The sequence below is a fragment of the Hypanus sabinus genome, chromosome 17 (assembly GCF_030144855.1).
Source record: "Hypanus sabinus isolate sHypSab1 chromosome 17, sHypSab1.hap1, whole genome shotgun sequence".
Taxonomy (NCBI): domain Eukaryota; kingdom Metazoa; phylum Chordata; class Chondrichthyes; order Myliobatiformes; family Dasyatidae; genus Hypanus; species Hypanus sabinus.
In genome coordinates this window covers 14,059,006-14,078,070 of record NC_082722.1, presented here as the reverse complement: position 1 = coordinate 14,078,070, position 19,065 = coordinate 14,059,006, and the positions used below count along the sequence as shown (strand labels likewise).

At 48.2% G+C, this 19,065-nt stretch overlaps 1 protein-coding gene across 6 annotated transcripts in view; it reads left to right on the top strand.

Moving 5' to 3' along the window:
* The window catches only part of ndrg4 (NDRG family member 4), a 224,321-nt gene that overhangs the window by 156,712 nt on the left and 48,544 nt on the right, over positions 1–19,065 (top strand). For all 6 annotated transcript variants that reach the window (XM_059992564.1, XM_059992563.1, XM_059992560.1 and 3 more), the window contains exon 5: positions 17,290–17,410. In XM_059992564.1, the coding sequence (XP_059848547.1) occupies positions 17,290–17,410 (121 nt within the window). The remainder of the gene's footprint in view (positions 1–17,289; positions 17,411–19,065) is intronic.

Here is a 19,065-nt window from a genome sequence, read left to right as displayed (position 1 = left end):
TCCAGTGTCTGTATTATGTAGTAGATTGGGTAGTGAGGGTGGCTCTAAAGTCTGTGTTGTGTCGTAGCAAGTTCAGGTGAGGTTTGCTCCAGGGTCGGTGTTGTGTAGTAGAAAGGGTAGTGAGGGTGGCTCCTATATCTGTGTTGTGTAGTTACAAGAGCAGGTGAGGGTGGCTCCAGGGTCGGTGTTGTATAGTAGAAAGGGTAGTGAGGGTGGCTCCAATGTCTGTGTTGTGTAGTTACACGTACAGGTGAAGGTGCCTCAGGGTCTCTGTTGTGTATTGCACTTGAGGGTGGCTGCAGGGTCGGTGTTGTGTTGTAGAAAAGGTAGTGAGGGGGCTGCAGGGTCTGTGTTGAGTCGTAGCAAGGCTACTGAGGATGGCTCCAGGGTAGGTTTGGGTTGTAGCAAGTGCAGGTGAGGGTGGCTCCAGGGTCTGTGTTGTGAGGTAGAAAGGGTAGTGAGGGTTGCTGCAGCATCTGTGTTGTGTAGTAGCAAGTGCAGGTGAGGGTGTCTCCAGGGTCTGTGTTGTGAGGTAGAAAGGGTAGTGAGGATGGCTGCAAGGTTGGTTTGGGTTGTAGCAAGTGCAGGTAAGGGTGACTCAAGTGTCGGTGCCCTCTAGTAGAAAGGGTAGTGAGGGTGGCTGCAGGGTCGGTGTTGTGTAGTAGAAAGGGTAGTGAGTGGGCTGCAGGGTCTGTGTTGCGTAGTAGCAAGTCCAGGTGAGGGTGGCTCCAGGGTCCGTGTTCTATAGTTGAAAGGGTAGTGAGTGTGGCTCCAGGGTCTGTGTTGTGTAGTAGAAAGGGTAGTGAGTGTGTCTCCAGGGCCTGTGTTGTGTAGTAGAACGTGTAGTGAGTGTGTCTCCAGGGCCTGTGTTGTGTAATAGAAAGGGTAGTGTGGATGGCTCCAGGGTCTGTGTTGTGTAGTAACATGTGCAGGTGAGCGTCGCTCCAATTTCTGTGTTGTGTTTTAGAGAGGGTATTGAGGGTGACTCTAGTGTCTGTGTTGTGTAGTAGAAAGGTTAGTGAGGGAGGCTCCAGTGTCTGTATTGTGTTGTGACAAGGGTAGTGAGTGTTTCTCCAGGGTCTGCGTTGTTTAGTAGAAAGAGTGGTAAAGGTGGCTCCAAGGTCTGTGTTGTGTATTAACAAGTTGTGTCATAGCAAGGGTACTGAGGATGACTCCAGGTTTGGTTTGTTTAGTAGCAAGTGCAGGTGAGGGTTGCTCCAGGTTCTGTGTTGTGTACTAGAAAGGATGGTAAAGGTGGCTCCAGGGTCGGTGTTGTGCAGTAGAAAGGGTATTGAGTGTGTCTCCTGGGTCTGTGTTGTATAGTAACACGTGCAGGTGAGGGTGGCTCCAGCCTCTGTGTTGTGTAGTAGAAAGGGTAGTGAGTGTCTCTCCAGGGCCTGTGTTGTGTAGTTGAAAGGGTAGTGTGGATGGCTGCAGGGTCTGTGTTGTGCTGTGACAAGGGTAGTGAGGGTGGCTCCAGGGTCGGTGTTGTGTAGTAACAAGGGTAGTGCGGGTGGTTCCAGGGTCTGTGTTGTGTAGTAACATGTGCAGGTGAGGGTCGCTCCAATTTCAGTGTTGTGTTGTAGAGAGGGTAGTGAGGGTGGCTCTAGTGTCTGTATTATGTAGTAGATTGGGTAGTGAGGGTGGCTCTAAAGTCTGTGTTGTGTCGTAGCAAGTTCAGGTGAGGTTGGCTCCAGGGGCGTTGTTGTGTAGTAGAAAGGGTAGTGAGGGTGGCTCCTATATCTGTGTTGTGTAGTTATACGTTCAGGTGAGGGAGGCTGCAGGGTCGGTGTTGTGTAGTAGAAAGGGTAGTGAGGGTGGCTCCTATATCTGTGTTGTGTAGTTATACGTTCAGGTGAGGGTGGCTCCAGGGTCCGTGTTCTATAGTTGAAAGGGTAGTGAGTGTGGCTCCAGGGTCTGTGTTGTGTAGTAGAAAGGGTAGTGAGTGCGTCTCCAGGGTCTGTGTTGTGTTGTGACAAGGGTAGTGAGGGTGGCTCCAGGGTCGGTGTTGTGTAGTAACACGGGTAGTGCGGGTGGTTCCAGGGTCTGTGTTGTTTAGTAACATGTGCAGGTGAGGGTCACTCCAATTTCTGTGTTGTGTTGTAGAGAGGGTAGTGAGGGTGGCTCTAGTGTCTGTGTTGTGTAGTACAAAGGGTAGTGAGGGAGGTTCCAGTGTCTGTATTATGTAGTAGATTGGGTAGTGAGGGAAGCTCTAACGTCTGTGTTGTGTCGTAGCAAGTTCAGGTGAGGTTGGCTCCAGGGGCGGCGTTGTGTAGTACAAAGGGTAGTGAGGGTGGCTCCAATGTCTGTGTTGTGTAGTTACACGTACAGGTGAAGGTGCCTCAGGGTCTCTGTTGTGTATTGCACTTGAGGGTGGCTGCAGGGTCGGTGTTGTGTTGTAGAAAAGGTAGTGAGGGGGCTGCAGGGTCTGTGTTGTGTCGTAGCAAGGCTACTGAGGATGGCTCCAGGGTAGGTTTGGGTTGTAGCAAGTGCAGGTAAGGGTGACTCCAGTGTCTGTGTTGTGAGGTAGAAAGGGTAGTGAGGGTGGCTCCTATATCTGTGTTGTATAGTTATACGTTCAGGTGAGGGAGGCTGCAGGGTCGGTGTTGTGTAGTTATAAGAGCAGGTGAGGGTGACTCCAGTGTCTGTACTGTGTAGTAGAAAGAGTAGTGAAGGTGGCTCCAATGTCTGTGTTATGTAGATGAAGGTGCTTCAGGGTCTCTGTTGTGTAGTAGCAAGTGCACGTGAGGGTGCCTGCAGGGTCGGTGTTGTGTAGTAGCAAAGGCAGGTGAGGGTGACGCCAGGGTCGGTGTTGTGTAGTAGAAAGGGTAGTGAGTGGGCTGCAGGGTCTGTGTTGTGTAGTAGCAAGTCCAGGTGAGGGTGGCTCCAGGGTCCGTGTTCTATAGTAGAAAGGGTAGTGAGTGTGGCTCCAGGGTCTGTGTTGTGTCGTAGAAGGGGTAGTGAGGATAGCTCCAGGGTCTGTGTTGTGTAGTAGAAAGGGTAATGAGTGTGTCTCCAGGGTCTGTGTTGTGTAGTAGAAAGGGTAGTGTGTGTGTCTCCAGGGCCTTTGTTGTGTAGTAGAAAGGGTAGTGTGTGTGTCTCCAGGGCCTTTGTTGTGTAGTAGAAAGGGTAGTGAGGATGTTTCCAGGGTCTATGTTGTGTTGTGAGAAGGGTAGTGACTGTGTCTCCATGGTCTGTGTTGTTTAGTAGAAAGGGTGGTAAAGGTGGCTCCAAGGTCTGTGTTGTGTAGTAACAAGTTGTGTCATAGCAAGGGTACTGAGGATGGCTCCAGGGTTGGTTTGTTTAGTAGCAAGTGCAGGTGAGGGTGGCTCCAATATCTGTGTTGTGTAGTAGCAAGTGCAGGTGAGGTTGGCTCCAGTGGCGTTGTTGTGTAGTAGTAAGTGTAGTGAGTGTGTCTCCAGAGTCTGTGTTGTGTTGTAGAAAGGGTAGTGTGGATGGCTCCAGGGTCGGTGTTGTGTAGTAACAAGGGTAGTGCGGGTGGTTCCAGGGTCTGTGTTGTGTAGTAACATGTGCAGGTGAGGGTCGCTCCAATTTCAGTGTTGTGTTGTAGAGAGGGTAGTGAGGGTGGCTCTAGTGTCTGTGTTGTGTAGTACAAAGGGTAGTGAGGGAGGTTCCAGTGTCTGTATTATGTAGTAGATTGGGTAGTGAGGGTGGCTCTAAAGTCTGTGTTGTGTCGTAGCAACTTCAGGTGAGGTTGGCTCCAGGGGCGGCGTTGTGTAGTAGAAAGGCAGTGAGGGTGGCTCCAGGGGCGGCGTTGTGTATTAGAAAGGGTAGTGAGGGTGGCTCCTATATCTGTGTTGTGTAGTTACAAGAGCAGGTGAGGGTGGCTCCAGGGTCGGTGTTGTATAGTAGAAAGGGTAGTGAGGGTGGCTCCAATGTCTGTGTTGTGTAGTTACACGTACAGGTGAAGGTGCCTCAGGGTCTCTGTTGTGTATTGCACTTGAGGGTGGCTGCAGGGTCGGTGTTGTGTTGTAGAAAAGGTAGTGAGGGGGCTGCAGGGTCTGTGTTGAGTCGTAGCAAGGCTACTGAGGATGGCTCCAGGGTAGGTTTGGGTTGTAGCAAGTGCAGGTGAGGGTGGCTCCAGGGTCTGTGTTGTGAGGTAGAAAGGGTAGTGAGGTTTGCTGCAGCGTCTGTGTTGTGTAGTAGCAAGTGCAGGTGAGGGTGGCTCCAGGGTCTGTGTTGTGAGGTAGAAAGGGTAGTGAGGATGGCTGCAAGGTTGGTTTGGGTTGTAGCAAGTGCAGGTAAGGGTGACTCAAGTGTCGGTGCCCTCTAGTAGAAAGGGTAGTGAGGGTGGCTCCAGGGTCTGTGTTGTGCTGTGACAAGGGTAGTGAGGGTGGCTCCAGGGTTGGTGTTGTGTAGTAACAAGGGTAGTGCGGGTGGCTCCAGGGTCTGTGTTGTGTAGTAGAAAGGGTAGTGAGTGTGTCTCCAGGGCCTGTGTTGTGTAGTAGAAAGTGTAGTGAGTGTGTTTCCAGGGCCTGTGTTGTGTAGTAGAAAGGGTAGTGTGGATAGCTCCAGGGTCTGTGTTGTGTAGTAACATGTGCAGGTGAGCGTCGCTCCAATTTCTGTGTTGTGTTTTAGAGAGGGTATTGAGGGTGACTCTAGTGTCTGTGTTGTGTAGTAGAAAGGGTAGTGAGGTTGGCTCCAGGGTCTGTGTTCTGTTGCGACAAGGGTAGTGAGTGTTTCTCCAGGGTCTGCGTTGTTTAGTAGAAAGAGTGGTAAAGGTGGCTCCAAGGTCTGTGTTGTGTATTAACAAGTTGTGTCATAGCAAGGGTACTGAGGATGACTCCAGGTTTGGTTTGTTTAGTAGGAAGTGCAGGTGAGGGTTGCTCCAGGTTCTGTGTTGTGTACTAGAAAGGATGGTAAAGGTGGCTCCAGGGTCGGTGTTGTGCAGTAGAAAGGGTAATGAGTGTGTCTCCTGGGTCTGTGTTGTATAGTAACACGTGCAGGTGAGGGTGGCTCCAGCCTCTGTGTTGTGTAGTAGAAAGGGTAGTGAGTGTCTCTCCAGGGCCTGTGTTGTGTAGTTGAAAGGGTAGTGTGGATGGCTGCAGGGTCTGTGTTGTGCTGTGACAAGGGTAGTGAGGGTGGCTCCAGGGTCGGTGTTGTGTAGTAACAAGGGTAGTGCGGGTGGTTCCAGGGTCTGTGTTGTGTAGTAACATGTGCAGGTGAGGGTCGCTCCAATTTCAGTGTTGTGTTGTAGAGAGGGTAGTGAGGGTGGCTCTAGTGTCTGTATTATGTAGTAGAATGGGTAGTGAGGGAAGCTCTAAAGTCTGTGTTGTGTCGTAGCAAGTTCAGGTGAGGTTGGCTCCAGGGGCGTTGTTGTGTAGTAGAAAGGGCAGTGAGGGTGGCTCCAGGGTCGGTGTTGTGTAGTAGAAAGGGTAGTGAGGGTGGCTCCTATATCTGTGTTGTGTAGTTATACGTTCAGGTGAGGGAGGCTGCAGGGTCGGTGTTGTGTAGTTATAAGAGCAGGTGAGGGTGACTCCAGTGTCTGTACTGTGTAGTAGAAAGGGTAGTGAGGGTGGCTCCAATGTCTGTGTTATGTAGATGAAGGTGCTTCAGAGTCTCTGTTGTGTAGTAGCAAGTGCACGTGAGGGTGACGCCAGGGTCCGTGTTCTATAGTAGAAAGGGTAGTGAGTGTGGCTCCAGGGTCTGTGTTGTGTCGTAGAAAGGGTAGTGAGGGTGGCTGCAGGGTCGGTGTTGTGTAGTAGAAAGGGTAGTGAGTGGGCTGCAGGGTCTGTGTTGCGTAGTAGCAAGTCCAGGTGAGGGTGGCTCCAGGTCCGTGTTCTATAGTTGAAAGGGTAGTGAGTGTGGCTCCAGGGTCTGTGTTGTGTAGTAGAAAGGGTAGTGAGTGCGTCTCCAGGGTCTGTGTTGTGTAGTAACACGGGTAGTGCGGGTGGTTCCAGGGTCTGTGTTGTTTAGTAACATGTGCAGGTGAGGGTCACTCCAATTTCTGTGTTGTGTTGTAGAGAGGGTAGTGAGGGTGGCTCTAGTGTCTGTGTTGTGTAGTACAAAGGGTAGTGAGGGAGGTTCCAGTGTCTGTATTATGTAGTAGAATGGGTAGTGAGGGTGGCTCTAAAGTCTGTGTTGTGTCGTAGCAAGTTCAGGTGAGGTTGGCTCCAGGGGCGGCGTTGTGTATTAGAAAGGGCAGTGAGGGTGACTCCAGTGTCTGTGCTGTGTAGTAGAAAGGGTAGTGAGGGTGGCTCCAATGTCTGTGTTGTGTAGTTACACGTACAGGTGAAGGTGCCTCAGGGTCTCTGTTGTGTATTGCACTTGAGGGTGGCTGCAGGGTCGGTGTTGTGTTGTAGAAAAGGTAGTGAGGGGGCTGCAGGGTCTGTGTTGTGTCGTAGCAAGGCTACTGAGGATGGCTCCAGGGTAGGTTTGGGTTGTAGCAAGTGCAGGTAAGGGTGACTCCAGTGTCTGTGTTGTGAGGTAGAAAGGGTAGTGAGGGTGGCTCCTATATCTGTGTTGTATAGTTATACGTTCAGGTGAGGGAGGCTGCAGGGTCGGTGTTGTGTAGTTATAAGAGCAGGTGAGGGTGACTCCAGTGTCTGTACTGTGTAGTAGAAAGAGTAGTGAAGGTGGCTCCAATGTCTGTGTTATGTAGATGAAGGTGCTTCAGGGTCTCTGTTGTGTAGTAGCAAGTGCACGTGAGGGTGCCTGCAGGGTCGGTGTTGTGTAGTAGCAAAGGCAGGTGAGGGTGACGCCAGGGTCGGTGTTGTGTAGTAGAAAGGGTAGTGAGTGGGCTGCAGGGTCTGTGTTGTGTAGTAGCAAGTCCAGGTGAGGGTGGCTCCAGGGTCCGTGTTCTATAGTAGAAAGGGTAGTGAGTGTGGCTCCAGGGTCTGTGTTGTGTCGTAGAAGGGGTAGTGAGGATAGCTCCAGGGTCTGTGTTGTGTAGTAGAAAGGGTAATGAGTGTGTCTCCAGGGTCTGTGTTGTGTAGTAGAAAGGGTAGTGTGTGTGTCTCCAGGGCCTTTGTTGTGTAGTAGAAAGGGTAGTGTGTGTGTCTCCAGGGCCTTTGTTGTGTAGTAGAAAGGGTAGTGTGTGTGTCTCCAGGGCCTTTGTTGTGTAGTAGAAAGGGTAGTGAGGATGGTTCCAGGGTCTATGTTGTGTTGTGAGAAGGGTAGTGACTGTGTCTCCATGGTCTGTGTTGTTTAGTAGAAAGGGTGGTAAAGGTGGCTCCAAGGTCTGTGTTGTGTAGTAACAAGTTGTGTCATAGCAAGGGTACTGAGGATGGCTCCAGGGTTGGTTTGTTTAGTAGCAAGTGCAGGTGAGGGTGTCTCCAGGTTCTGTGTTGTGTAGTAGAAAGGATGGTAAAGGTGGCTCCAGGGTCGGTGTTGTGCAGTAGAAAGGGTAGTGAGTGTGGCTCCAGGGTCTGTGTTGTATAGTAACATGTGCAGGATAGGGTGACTCCGGGATCTGTGTTGTGTTATAGAAAGGGTCATGAGGGTGGCTCCAATATCTGTGTTGTGTAGTAGCAAGTGCAGGTGAGGTTGGCTCCAGTGGCGTTGTTGTGTAGTAGTAAGTGTAGTGAGTGTGTCTCCAGAGTCTGTGTTGTGTAATAGAACGGGTAGTGAGGATGGCTCCAGGGTCTGTGTTGTGTAGTAGAAAGGGTAGTGAGTGTGTCTCCAGGGTCTGTGTTGTGTTGTAGAAAGGGTAGTGTGGATGGCTCCAGGGTCTGTGTTGTGTAGTAGAAAGGGTAGTGAGTGTGTCTCCAGGGTCTGTGTTGTGTAGTAGAAAGGGTAGTGAGGGTGGCTCCAATGTCTGTGTTGTGTAGTTACAAGAGCAGGTGAGGGTGGCTCCAGGGTCGGTGTTGTATAGTAGAAAGGGTAGTGAGGGTGGCTCCAATGTCTGTGTTGTGTAGTTACACGTACAGGTGAAGGTGCCTCAGGGTCTCTGTTGTGTAGTGCACTTGAGGGTGGCTGCAGGGTCGGTGTTGTGTAGTAGAAAGGGTAGTGAGGGGGCTGCAGGGTCTGTGTTGTGTAGTAGCAAGTGCCGGTGAGGGTGCCTCCATTGTCTGTGTAGTGTCGTAGCAAGGCTACTGAGGATGGCTCCAGGTTGGGTTTGGGTTGTAGCGAGTGCAGGTAAGGGTGACTCCAGGGCCTGTGTTGTGTAGTAGAAAGGTTAGTGTGGATGGCTGCTGCGTTTATGTTGTGTTGTGACAAGGGTAGTGCGGGTGGTTCCAGGGTCTGTGTTGTTTAGTAACATGTGCAGGTGAGGGTCGCTCCAATTTCAGTGTTGTGTAGTACAAAGGGTAGTGAGGGAGGCTGCAGTGTCTGTATTATGTAGTAGAATGGGTAGTGAGGGTGGCTCCAAAGTCTGTGTTGTGTCGTAGCAAGTTCAGGTGAGGTTGGCTCCAGGGGCGGCGTTGTGTAGTTTCAAGAGCAGGTGAGGGTGGCTCCAGGGTCGGTGTTGTATAGTAAAAAGGGCAGTGAGGGTGGCTCCAGGGTCGGTGTTGTGTAGTTTCAAGAGCAGGTGAGGGTGGCTCCAATTTCAGTGTTGTGTTGTAGAGAGGGTAGTGAGGGTGGCTCTAGTGTCTGTGTTGTGTAGTACAAAGGGTAGTGAGGGAGGCTGCAGTGTCTGTATTATGTAGTAGAATGGGTGGTGAGGGTGGCTCTAAAGTCTGTGTTGTGTCGTAGCAAGTTCAGGTGAGGGTGGCTCCAGGGTCGGTGTTGTGTAGTTTCAAGAGCAGGTGAGGGTGGCTCCAGGGTCTGTGTTGTGTAGTAGCAAGTGCAGGTGAGGGTGGCTCCAGGGGCGGCGTTGTGTATTAGAAAGGGCAGTGAGGGTGGCTCCAGGGTCGGTGTTGTGTAGTTTCAAGTGCAGGTGAGGGTGGCTCCAGGGTCTGTGTTGTGTAGTAGCAAGTGTAGTGAGTGTGGCTCCAGGGTCGGTGTTGTGTAGTTACACGTAGAGGTGAAGGTGCGTCAGGGTCTCTGTTGTGTAGTGCACTTGAGGGTGGCTGCAGGGTCGGTGTTGTGTAGTAGAAAGTGTAGTGAGGGTGGCTCCAATGTCTGTGTTGTGTAGTTACACGTAGAGGTGAAGGTGCGTCAGGGTCTCTGTTGTGTAGTGCACGTGAGGGTGACTGCAGGGTCGGTGTTGTGTAGTAGAAAGTGTAGTGAGGGGGCTGCAGGGTCTGTGTTGTGTCGTAGCAAGGCTGCTGAGGATGGCTCAAGGGTAGGTTTGGGTTGTAGCAAGTACAGGTAAGGTTGACTCCAGGGTCTGTGTTGTGAGGTAGAAAGGGTAGTGAGTGTGTCTCCAGGGTCTGTGTTGTGTAGTTACACGTGCAGGTAAGGGTGGCTCCAGGGTCTGTGTTGTGTAATTACAAGAGCAGGTGAGGGTGGCTCCAGGGTCTGTGTTGTGTAGTTACCCGTGCAGGTAAGGGTGGCTCCGGGGTCTGTGTTGTGCAGTAGAAAGGGTAGTGAGAGTGGCTCCAGGGTCTGTGTTGTGTAGTTACCCGTGCAGGTAAGGGTGGCTCCGGGGTCTGTGTTGTGCAGTAGAAAGGGTAGTGAGAGTGGCTCCAGGGTCTGTGTTGTATAGTAACACATGCAGGTGAGGGTGGCTCCAGGGTCGGTGTTGTGTAGTAGAAAGGGTAATGAGGGTGGCTGCAGCGTCTGTTTTTTGTAGTTACAAGAGCAGGTGAGGGAGGCTCCAATGTCTGTGTTGTGTAGTTACACGTGCAGGTGAAGGTGCCTCAGGGTCTGTGTTGTGTAGTTGCAAGTGCAGGTGAGGGTGGCTCCATGGTCTGTGTTGTGTCGTAGCAAATGCGGGTGTGGGTGGCTACAGGGTCGGTGTTGTGTAGCAGAAAGGGTAGTGAGGGTGGCTCCAGGGTCTGTGTTGTGTAGTAGCAAGTGCAGGTGAGGGTTGCTCCATGGTCTGTGTTGTGTCGTAGCAAGGCTACTGAGGATGGCTCCAGGGTAGGTTTGGGTTATAGCAAGTGCAGGTAAGGGTGACTCCAGGGTCTGTGTTGTGTAGTAGCAAGTGCATGTGAGGGTGGCTCCAGGGTCTGTGTTGTGAGGTAGAAAGGGTAGTGAGTGTGTCTCCAGGGCCTGTGTTGTGTAGTAGAAAGGGTAGTGAGGTTGGCTCCAGGGTCTGTGTTCTGTTGCGACAAGGGTAGTGAGTGTTTCTCCAGGGACTGTGTTGTTTAGTAGAAAGAGTGGTTAAGGTGGCTCCAAGGTCTGTGTTGTGTTTTAACAAGTTCTGTCATAGCAAGGGTACTGAGGATGGCTCCAGGGTTGGTTTGTTTAGTAGCAAGTGCAGGTGAGGGTTGCTCCAGGTTCTGTGTTGTGTAGTAGAAAGGATGGTAAAGGTGGCTCCAGGGTCGGTGTTGTGCAGTAGAAAGGGTATTGAGTGTGTCTGCTGGGTCTGTGTTGTATAGTAACACGTGCAGGTGAGGGTGGCTCCAGGTTCGGTGTTGTGTAGTAGAAAGGGTAGTGAGGATGGCTGCAGGGTCTGTATTGTGTAGTAGAAAGGGTAGTGAGTGTGTCTCCAGGGTCTGTGTTGTGTAGTAGAAAGGGTAGTGTGGATGGCTCCAGGGTCTGTGTTGTGTTGTGACAAGGGTAGTGAGGGTGGCTCCAGGGTCTGTGTTGTGTAGTAACATGTGCAGGTGAGGGTCGCTCCAATTTCTGTGTTGTGTTGTAGAGAGGGTAGTGAGGGTGACTCTAGTGTCTGTGTTGTGTAATAGAAAGGGTAGTGAGGATGGCTGCAGGGTCTGTATTGTGTACTAGAAATGGTCTTGAGGATGGCTCCAGGGTCTGTGTTGTGTAGTTGAAAGGGTAGTGAGTGTGTCTCCAGGGTCTGTGTTTTGTAATAGAAAGGGTAGTGAGGATGGCTCCAGGGTCTGTGTTGTGTGGTAGAAAGGATAGTGAGTGTGTCTCCAGGGTCTGTGTTTTGTAATAGAAAGGGTAGTGAGGATGGCTCCAGGGTCTGTGTTGTGTAGTAACATGTGCAGGTGAGGGTCGCTCCAATTTCTGTGTTGTGTAGTAGAAAGTGTAGTGACGATGGCTGCAGGGTCTGTATTGTGTACTAGAAATGGTCTTGAGGATGGCTCCAGGGTCTGTGTTGTGTAGTAGAAAGGGTAGTGAGTGTGTCTCCAGGGTCTGTGTTGTGTAGTAGAAAGGGTAGTGTGGATGGCTCCAGGGTCTGTGTTGTGTTGTGACAAGGGTAGTGAGGGTGGCTCCAGGGTCGGTGTTGTGTAGTAACAAGGGTAGTGCGGGTGGCTCCAGGGTCGGTGTTGTGTAGTAACAAGGGTAGTGCGGGTGGTTCCAGGGTCTGTGTTGTGTAGTAACATGTGCAGGTGGGTCGCTCCAATTTCTGTGTTGTGTTGTAGAGAGGGTAGTGAGGGTGACTCTAGTGTCTGTGTTGTGTAGTAGAAAGGGTAGTCAGAGTGGCTGCAGGGTCTGTGTTGTGTTGTTACACGTGCAGCTGAGGGTGGCTCCAGGGTCTGTGTTGTGTAGTAGGAAGTGAAGGTGAGTGTGGCTGCAGGGTCGGTGTTGTGTAGTAGAAAGGGTAGTGAGGGTTGCTCCAGGGTCTGTGTTGTGTATTAACAAGGGTAGTGAGGGTGGCTCCAAGGTCTGTGTTGTGTAGTAGAAAGGGTAGTGAGGGTGACTCCAGGGTTTGTGTTGTGTGGTACAAAGGGTACTGAGCGTGGCTCCAAGGTCTGTGTTGTGTAGTAGAAAGGGTAGTGCGGGTGGCTCCAGGGTCTGTGTTGTGTAGTGGAAAGTGTAGTGAGGGTGGCTCCATGGTCTGTGTTGTGTAGTAGAAAGCGTAGTGAGGGTGGCTCCTGGTTCTGTGTTGTGTAGTGGAAAGGGTAGTGAGGGTGGCTCCTGGGTCTGTGTTGTGTAGTAGAAAGCGTAGTGAGGGTGGCTCCTGGGTCTGTGTTGTGTAGTAGAAAGGGTAGTGAGGTTGGCTCCAAGGTCTGTGTTGTGTAGTAGAAAGGGTAGTGAGTGTGGCTCCAGGATCTGTGTTGTGTAGTAGAAAGTGTAGTGAGTGTGTCTCCAGGGTGTGTGTTGTGTAGTAGAAAGGGTAGTGAGGGTGGCTCCAGGGTCGGTGTTGTGTAGTAGAAAGGGTAGTGAGTGTGTCTCCAGGGTGTGTGTTGTGTAGTAGAAAGGGTAGTGAGGGTGGCTCCAGGGTCTGTGTTGTGTAGTAGAAAGGGTAGTGAGTGTGGCTCCAGGATCTGTGTTGTGTAGTAGAAAGTGTAGTGAGTGTGTCTCCAGGGTGTGTGTTGTGTAGTAGAAAGGGTAGTGAGGGTGGCTCCAGGGTCGGTGTTGTGTAGTAGAAAGGGTAGTGAGTGTGTCTCCAGGGTGTGTGTTGTGTAGTAGAAAGTGTCGTGAGTGTGGCTCCAGGGCACTGACTCTGGCTCTGTGGATTCTGATGGCTTAGCACATATTGGTACCAGTGACAAACGTAGGAAAAGGGAGGAGGTCCTGAGGAGCGAATTTAGGGAGCTATAAGAAAGCCGAAAAGCAGGACTTCCTAGGTCGTAATCCCTGGATTGCTGCCTGTGCCTTGTGCCAGTGAGGGTATGAATAGGCTATTTTGACAGATGAATGTGTGGCTGAGAAGTTAGTGGAGGGTGCAGGGTTTCAGATTTCTGTTTCACTGGAGAAGGTATAACCTGTACAATAGGGACAGATTACACCTGAACCCGAGGGGTGCAATATCCTTGTGTGCTGGCTTGCTAGAACTTGGGGAGGGTTTGAACTGAATTGGGAAAGGATGGGAAGCTGAGTGATAGGGCTGAGGATGGGACAGTTGGTATACAAGCAGTGTGTAGTGAGACTGCGTGGAAGGACAGGCAGTTGGTAGGACAAAGTTGCGGTCAGTGTAATCAGTTGCATTGCAACAGGGGGTTCAAATTGGAAAGGAGGGCAAATTACAGACTAAAGGTGTATTACTTGAATGCCTGCCATATATGAAATAGGGTAGGTGATCTTGTGGCTCAGCAGAAGATGGCAACAGTGTCGCTGTGACCATCTTTGAGTCTTGCCTGAAAGAAGATTATAGTTGGGAGCTTAACATCCAAGGATACACATTGTATTGAAAGGACAGGCAAGAAGGCAGAGGGGGTGGAGTGTCCCTGCTGATTTAAAAAAAACAAAATCAAATCTTTATATAGATGTGTCATGGGAAAATGTAGAATTGTTATTGGTGGAGTTATCGAACTGCAAGGGTAAAAGGACCCTAATGGGGCCCCTGAATAGTAGCCAGGATGTGGGCTACAAATTACAATGGGAGATAGAAAATGCATCTCTACAGGGCAATGTTATGATAGTTAGGGAAGATTTCAATGTGCAGATAGATTTGGAAGATCAGGTTGGTGCTTATTTTGGATCCCGAGAGACAGAATTTGTAGAATGCCTACAAGATGGCTTTTTAGAGCAGCTTCTGGTTGAGCCTATTAGGGGATCAAGTATCCTGGATGGGTGTTGTGTAATGAACTGTATTTAATTAGGAAGTTTAAGGAAAAATAACCCTTAGGAGGCAGTGACCATAATATGATAGAATTCACCCTGAAATTTGTGAGAGACAAGTTATAGTTAGATGTATCAGTATTACAGTGGAGTAAAGGGAATTACAGAGACGTGAGTGAGGAGCTGGTCAAAGATGATTGGAAAGGGACACTAGCAGGGATGTTGACAGAGCAGCAATGGCTGGAGTTTCTGGGAGCATTTCAGAAGGCACAGGATAGATACCTTCCAAAGACAAAGAAATATTTTGAAGCCAGAATGACACAGCCATGGCTGACAATGGAGGTTAAAGCCAACATAAAAGCAAAAGTGTGGGAAGTTAGAGGATTGGGAAGCCATTGGGATTTGCTGTATTATATAATAGAGCAAAAATTAGTGGAAGTTAGAGGATTGGGAAGCCATTAAAAACCAACAGAAGGCAACTAAAAAATCGGTAAGGAATGAAGAGATGAAATGTGAAGGTAAGCTCGCCAATAATATCAAGGAGGAGACTAAAAGTTTTTCAGATATATAAAGAGTAAAAGAGAGGTGAGAGTAGATATCAGACCACTGAAATTAATGCTGGAGAGGTAGTAATGGAGGACAAGGAAACAGTGTATGAACTGAATAAGTACTTTGCATCAGTTTTCACTGTGGAACACATGAGAGGCATGCCAGACATGTGAGATTGTTGAACCAGAAGTGAGGGCAGTTGCTATTATTGGGGAGAATGTGATTGTGAAGCTGAAAGGTCTGAAGGTAGATAAGTCACCTGGACCAGCTGCACAACCCCCGAGGGGTAGCTGAAGAGGTTGTGGAGGCATTGGGGTTCTGGAAGACACAAAAATTACAAATGCAACTCCACTCTTCATGAAGGGAGGAGACAGAAGAAAAGAAATTATAAGCCAATTAACCTGACGGTGGTTGGGATAATGTCTGAGTCAATTGTTAAGAATGAGGTTTTGCGGTACTTGGAGACACGTTTTAAAATAGGCCTTAATGGAAATCTTGCCTGACAAATCTGTTGGAATTCTATGAGGAAATAACGAACAGGATAGACAAACAAGTATCGGTGATATTGTGCACTTGGATTTTCAAGAGTCCTTTTGAAAGCCACAAACAAGACTGTATAGCAAGATAGGAGCCAAAAAAGATACCAGTGTGAACAGAGATTTGGCTGCTTGTCAGGAGGCAAAAAGTGAGAATAAATATAGTCTTTTCTGATTGGCTGCGGGTGACTAGTGGTGTTCCATAGGGGTCAATATTGGAACCTCTTCTTTTTACATTGTATGTCAATGATTTGGATGACAGAATTGATGGCTTTGTGCCCAAGTTTGTAAATGATATGAAAATAAGTGGAAGAGCAGAGAGTTTTGAGGAACTAGAGAAGCTACCGAAGGACTTTGACAAATTGGGAGAATGGGCAAAGAAGTGGCAGATAGATCAGTGTCAGGGAGTGTATGGCGGTGCACTTTGGTAGAAGGAAGAAAAGCGTAGACTGCTTTCTAAACGAGGAGAAAGTTTAAAAATCTGAGGTGCAAGGAGACCTGGATCAGTGGTGAGGAAGGCAAATGCAATGTTAGTATTCAGTTTGAAAGGACTAGAATACAAAAACAAGGACGTAATACTGAGGCTTTATAAGGCACTGGTAAGGAGTCACCTGGAGTATTGAGATCAGTTTTGACCCCCTTATCTAAGAAAGGATGTGCTGACATTGGAGAGAGTTCAAAGGAGATTCACAAAAATTTTTCAGGGATTGTAAGGCTTATCGTATGAAGCGCCTTTCATGGCTCTGGGGCTGTCTTGCTGGAATTTAGAAGAATGAGGAGATATTTCACTGAAGCCTTTTGAATGTTGAAAGTCCTTGATAGAGTGGTTGTGGAGAAGATGTTTCCATAGTAGGGAAGTCCAGGACCAGAGGGCACCACCTCAAAATACAGGGACATCAATTTTGAATGGAGTTGAGGAATTTCTTTAGCAAGGTGCTAGTGAATCTGTGTAATTCCTTCCTACAGGTGTCTGTGGAAGCCAGGTCATTAAGTGTATTTAAGTCCAAGGTTGATAGATTCTTGATGAGTCACGGCATGAAGGGTTAATAGAAGGCTGGAGAATGGGGTTGAGAGGAAAATGGATCAGTTATGATCAAACGGTGGAGCAGATTTGATTCCCGAATGGCCTAATTCTGCTCCAATGTCTTACGGTCTTATGGGTTGCTAGCCCCATGCCCATCCCTCCACCATCACCTGGGTTTGGGACCGCCCATGACAGAGTTGCATCCCGTGAAAGACAGAATTAAAAGAGAGTAACATGGGGTATTTAAGGGATTGCAAAAGATATTTAAGTAGTACTGAGTATTGCCATATGTCATTAAGTCAGGTGATGTTTCAAAAGGGTGATATGGAAAAGTAGAGACTGATGATAGATGATTGAAAGAAGACAGCAGATGTGCTCATGGGCAGGTAGATCTTCCAGTCACCCTCACATTAGAGCCAAAAGAAAGAGGATGTTGTAACCTGTTTTGTTGAAGGCTTCATGGAATCTTAAAAGGGTAAATGCCCCAATACTTCACCTGGTGCACTTTGACTTTGAATTTGATGTTGGTTGCTTCTGATTCATCAAGCCACAGAACCGATGTATGTGCTGAAGGGTTTATTTGGCCAATAATAAATGCTACCAGACCAGTTCTGTTAGTCCCTTTAACCTACTCTTTCCCCAAAGCCCTGCAAGTTCATTTGCCTAAGTCTCCTTTCGAGGGAATGATTGATACTGCCCCCACTAACCATACAGGCAGCAAATTCCAATTCAAAAGGGCCAAATAACAAAAATTTCCCTCACATTACCTTTGTAACTTTTGTTCAAAATGTTAAATCCTTGCTTCTGTCCTGATGTCCGTCTACAAATGCAGACAACTTCTCTCCTTCAACCCAGTCTAATCAATCCTTCATACTTTCTCCGGCTTTATCTAATTTGACCTTTATTCCAAGGGTCTTTTATTTTCAGTTTAACTGTAATTTCTCACCCATGGAATCATTTTGGGGAAACTGCTTTTGTGCAATGTCATGAACAATACCAGTTCTGAAGTCAAGCTAAACATGTGATAGGGAGGCAAAAATAAGTTTGTGAGATTTGGAGAGGAAATGAAGATAATTGGTACTTAGTATGTACAGAGAGTGATTTTAAAAGGGAGTAATGATGAGTATAGTAATTTCAAAGGAAGAATCTCAAGTGAGAGCTGTATAAAGGTAAGGTTGAATCTTAACAGATTAATGTCATGGGTGCAGGAGACCAGTCTCATGTCTGCACCTTTGGATCACTTTTCCAGTGGAGGCGTTGAAATACATTTATCATAGTACCCCTTTGTTTGAAAGCATCGGCAATCACTTCACAACTGTGCCTGCTGCTGCACCTCTATCTGCTGAATGGCTAGTACAAAGAGGGGGACATGAAGGAAGGACAGTGACAGTGGGGCTAGGAAGGGGTAGGTCTGAGCCCACAGGGGTGAACCTCTTGGGAAGCACGATTTACAGGGCAAGGACCTGGAGTGCTGGAGTAAGACACACACCTGCCAACTGATCAAAAGGGATTAAGTGTAAAAGGGAAGGATGAATTTATGTTCCTCCACCCTGATAGTGTGATACTATGAGCGCTGCTGTTGTACAGCAAGGAGAACAAGTTTCTGGTTGCACTGTTTTCTGGAAACTCGTGGTTCAGTGTTATCTTGGTACGCTGAACCACCAACAGGCCTGTTGCTGCTCCCACACTTCAGAGTGGAGCTGCCAATGGTAAAGCTCCTGCTGGGTCTAATGGAGCACCCATCTTCCTTTCTTTTCCTAGATAAGCTGTGCTTCAACACGTTCTTCAACTTTGAGGACATGCAGGAAATCACCAAACACTTTGTTGTGTGCCACGTGGATGCCCCTGGCCAGCAGACAAGTGCCTCACAATTCCCTGCAGGGTGAGTCCCACGGACATTTGCCATCAACTGAAAGGTCCTAGTATTTTCTCCATATCATTCAAACTTTTGGATTAATTCTAACCAGTGGCTTCCATTATAAATGAATGTGTATGGAAATCGTTTGTGCCCATTGATTGATATCGGTCATTTGATTGATATCAGTAACCCACTCCCCAGCATCCTGCTTTATGCGTTAATTAATTGGTGTGTTTCCCATGCTTTATTGTCCCTGAACAAGAGGTTGTTGCTGCTTCTCTGGTTGTTTGCAGCTTATAGATTCCCACAGTGATGTCAGATGTAGTTCAAGATTTTTTACTCCATTGCAAAGAAGGATGACAATATTTGTTCACGCCAGTTAAGGCATTATTTATTTACTACTTTGTTTTTAAAGATACAGCACAGTAACTGGCCCTTCCAGCCCAAGGAGCCTACACTGCACAATTACACTTATGTGAACAATTAATCTACTAACCCGTACGTCTTTGGAATTTGGGAAGAAACCGGAGCACCTGGAGAAAACCCACATGATCACAGGGAGAGTGTATAAACTCCTTACAGACAGCAGTGGAATTGAACCTGCACTGGCACTGTAATATCATTATGCTAACTGCTACTGTGTCACTGCATTGTTTTATGCTGGTTTCCCTTTCCTATCTGAAAATGTTTGGAATTCTGTTCCTTATACAAACATATTTTGACACACAAAAGGTCAATTTACTGGAGTTTTTATCATTCTTTATTCATTAGGAAAAATATTGCTGCCAAATGCATGGGGAAAGAGGTTGTACTCATGGCAGTTCATAACTTTGGCCTGCAGCCTGGTGATTGTTTAAACTATTTTTCCAATCTTCAAGATTCAAGATTAAAATTAACATAGTCAGCTGGACTAGGTGAGAGTAAGCATTTGGCACGGACTAAAAGGGCCGAGATGGCCTGTTTCCGTGCTGTAATTGTTATATGGTTATATTTAAGTTCAAGATTTAAATTCATGTACAGTGAATTCACATTACAGTACAATGTATTGTTTACGTTAACAACCAACACATATGAGGGTATGCGGGAGCAGCCTGCAAGTGTCTTTGCATATTCCAGCACTAAAAACCATGCCCACGATGCTTGGCAGAACAATACAGAACAGAGCAAAGCAAAGCAGAAAACAACAACAGCCAAAGCAAGCCCCCCTCCTCCCTCCCACCCGCACACATGCACTCTGCCTCCAAGACAAGCTGTCTCCTTCAGCCTTCAGCTTCCGAAAGACTCTGATTCGAACTCGGCATGCAGATATTGGGCCTTTAATTACCCCAAAAGATTTGCACAGATTTGGAGACCCAATGCTCTGGTCAATGGAGCTCAACTTCCAGACTTCTGACTCAGCCTTGGGCCGTGAATCTTATTCTTATCAAAGTGCCATCAAAAACTGGAATTACCAAAGGATGTACCACCATTGATGAACGTCTTCCCTGCCCCATTCAAGAACTCTCAAACACGTCCTTGCACATTAAGTCACAACCATCGTAGACGCAACAATGGTTAATTCATCTGTTTGAGTGGTGTTGAAGGATGAATATTGACCAGAATAATAGACATAGTTCACCTTCTGCTCTTCAAAATAGGATGATGAGTCGTTTCATATACTTTGGAAGTCAGATAAGTTA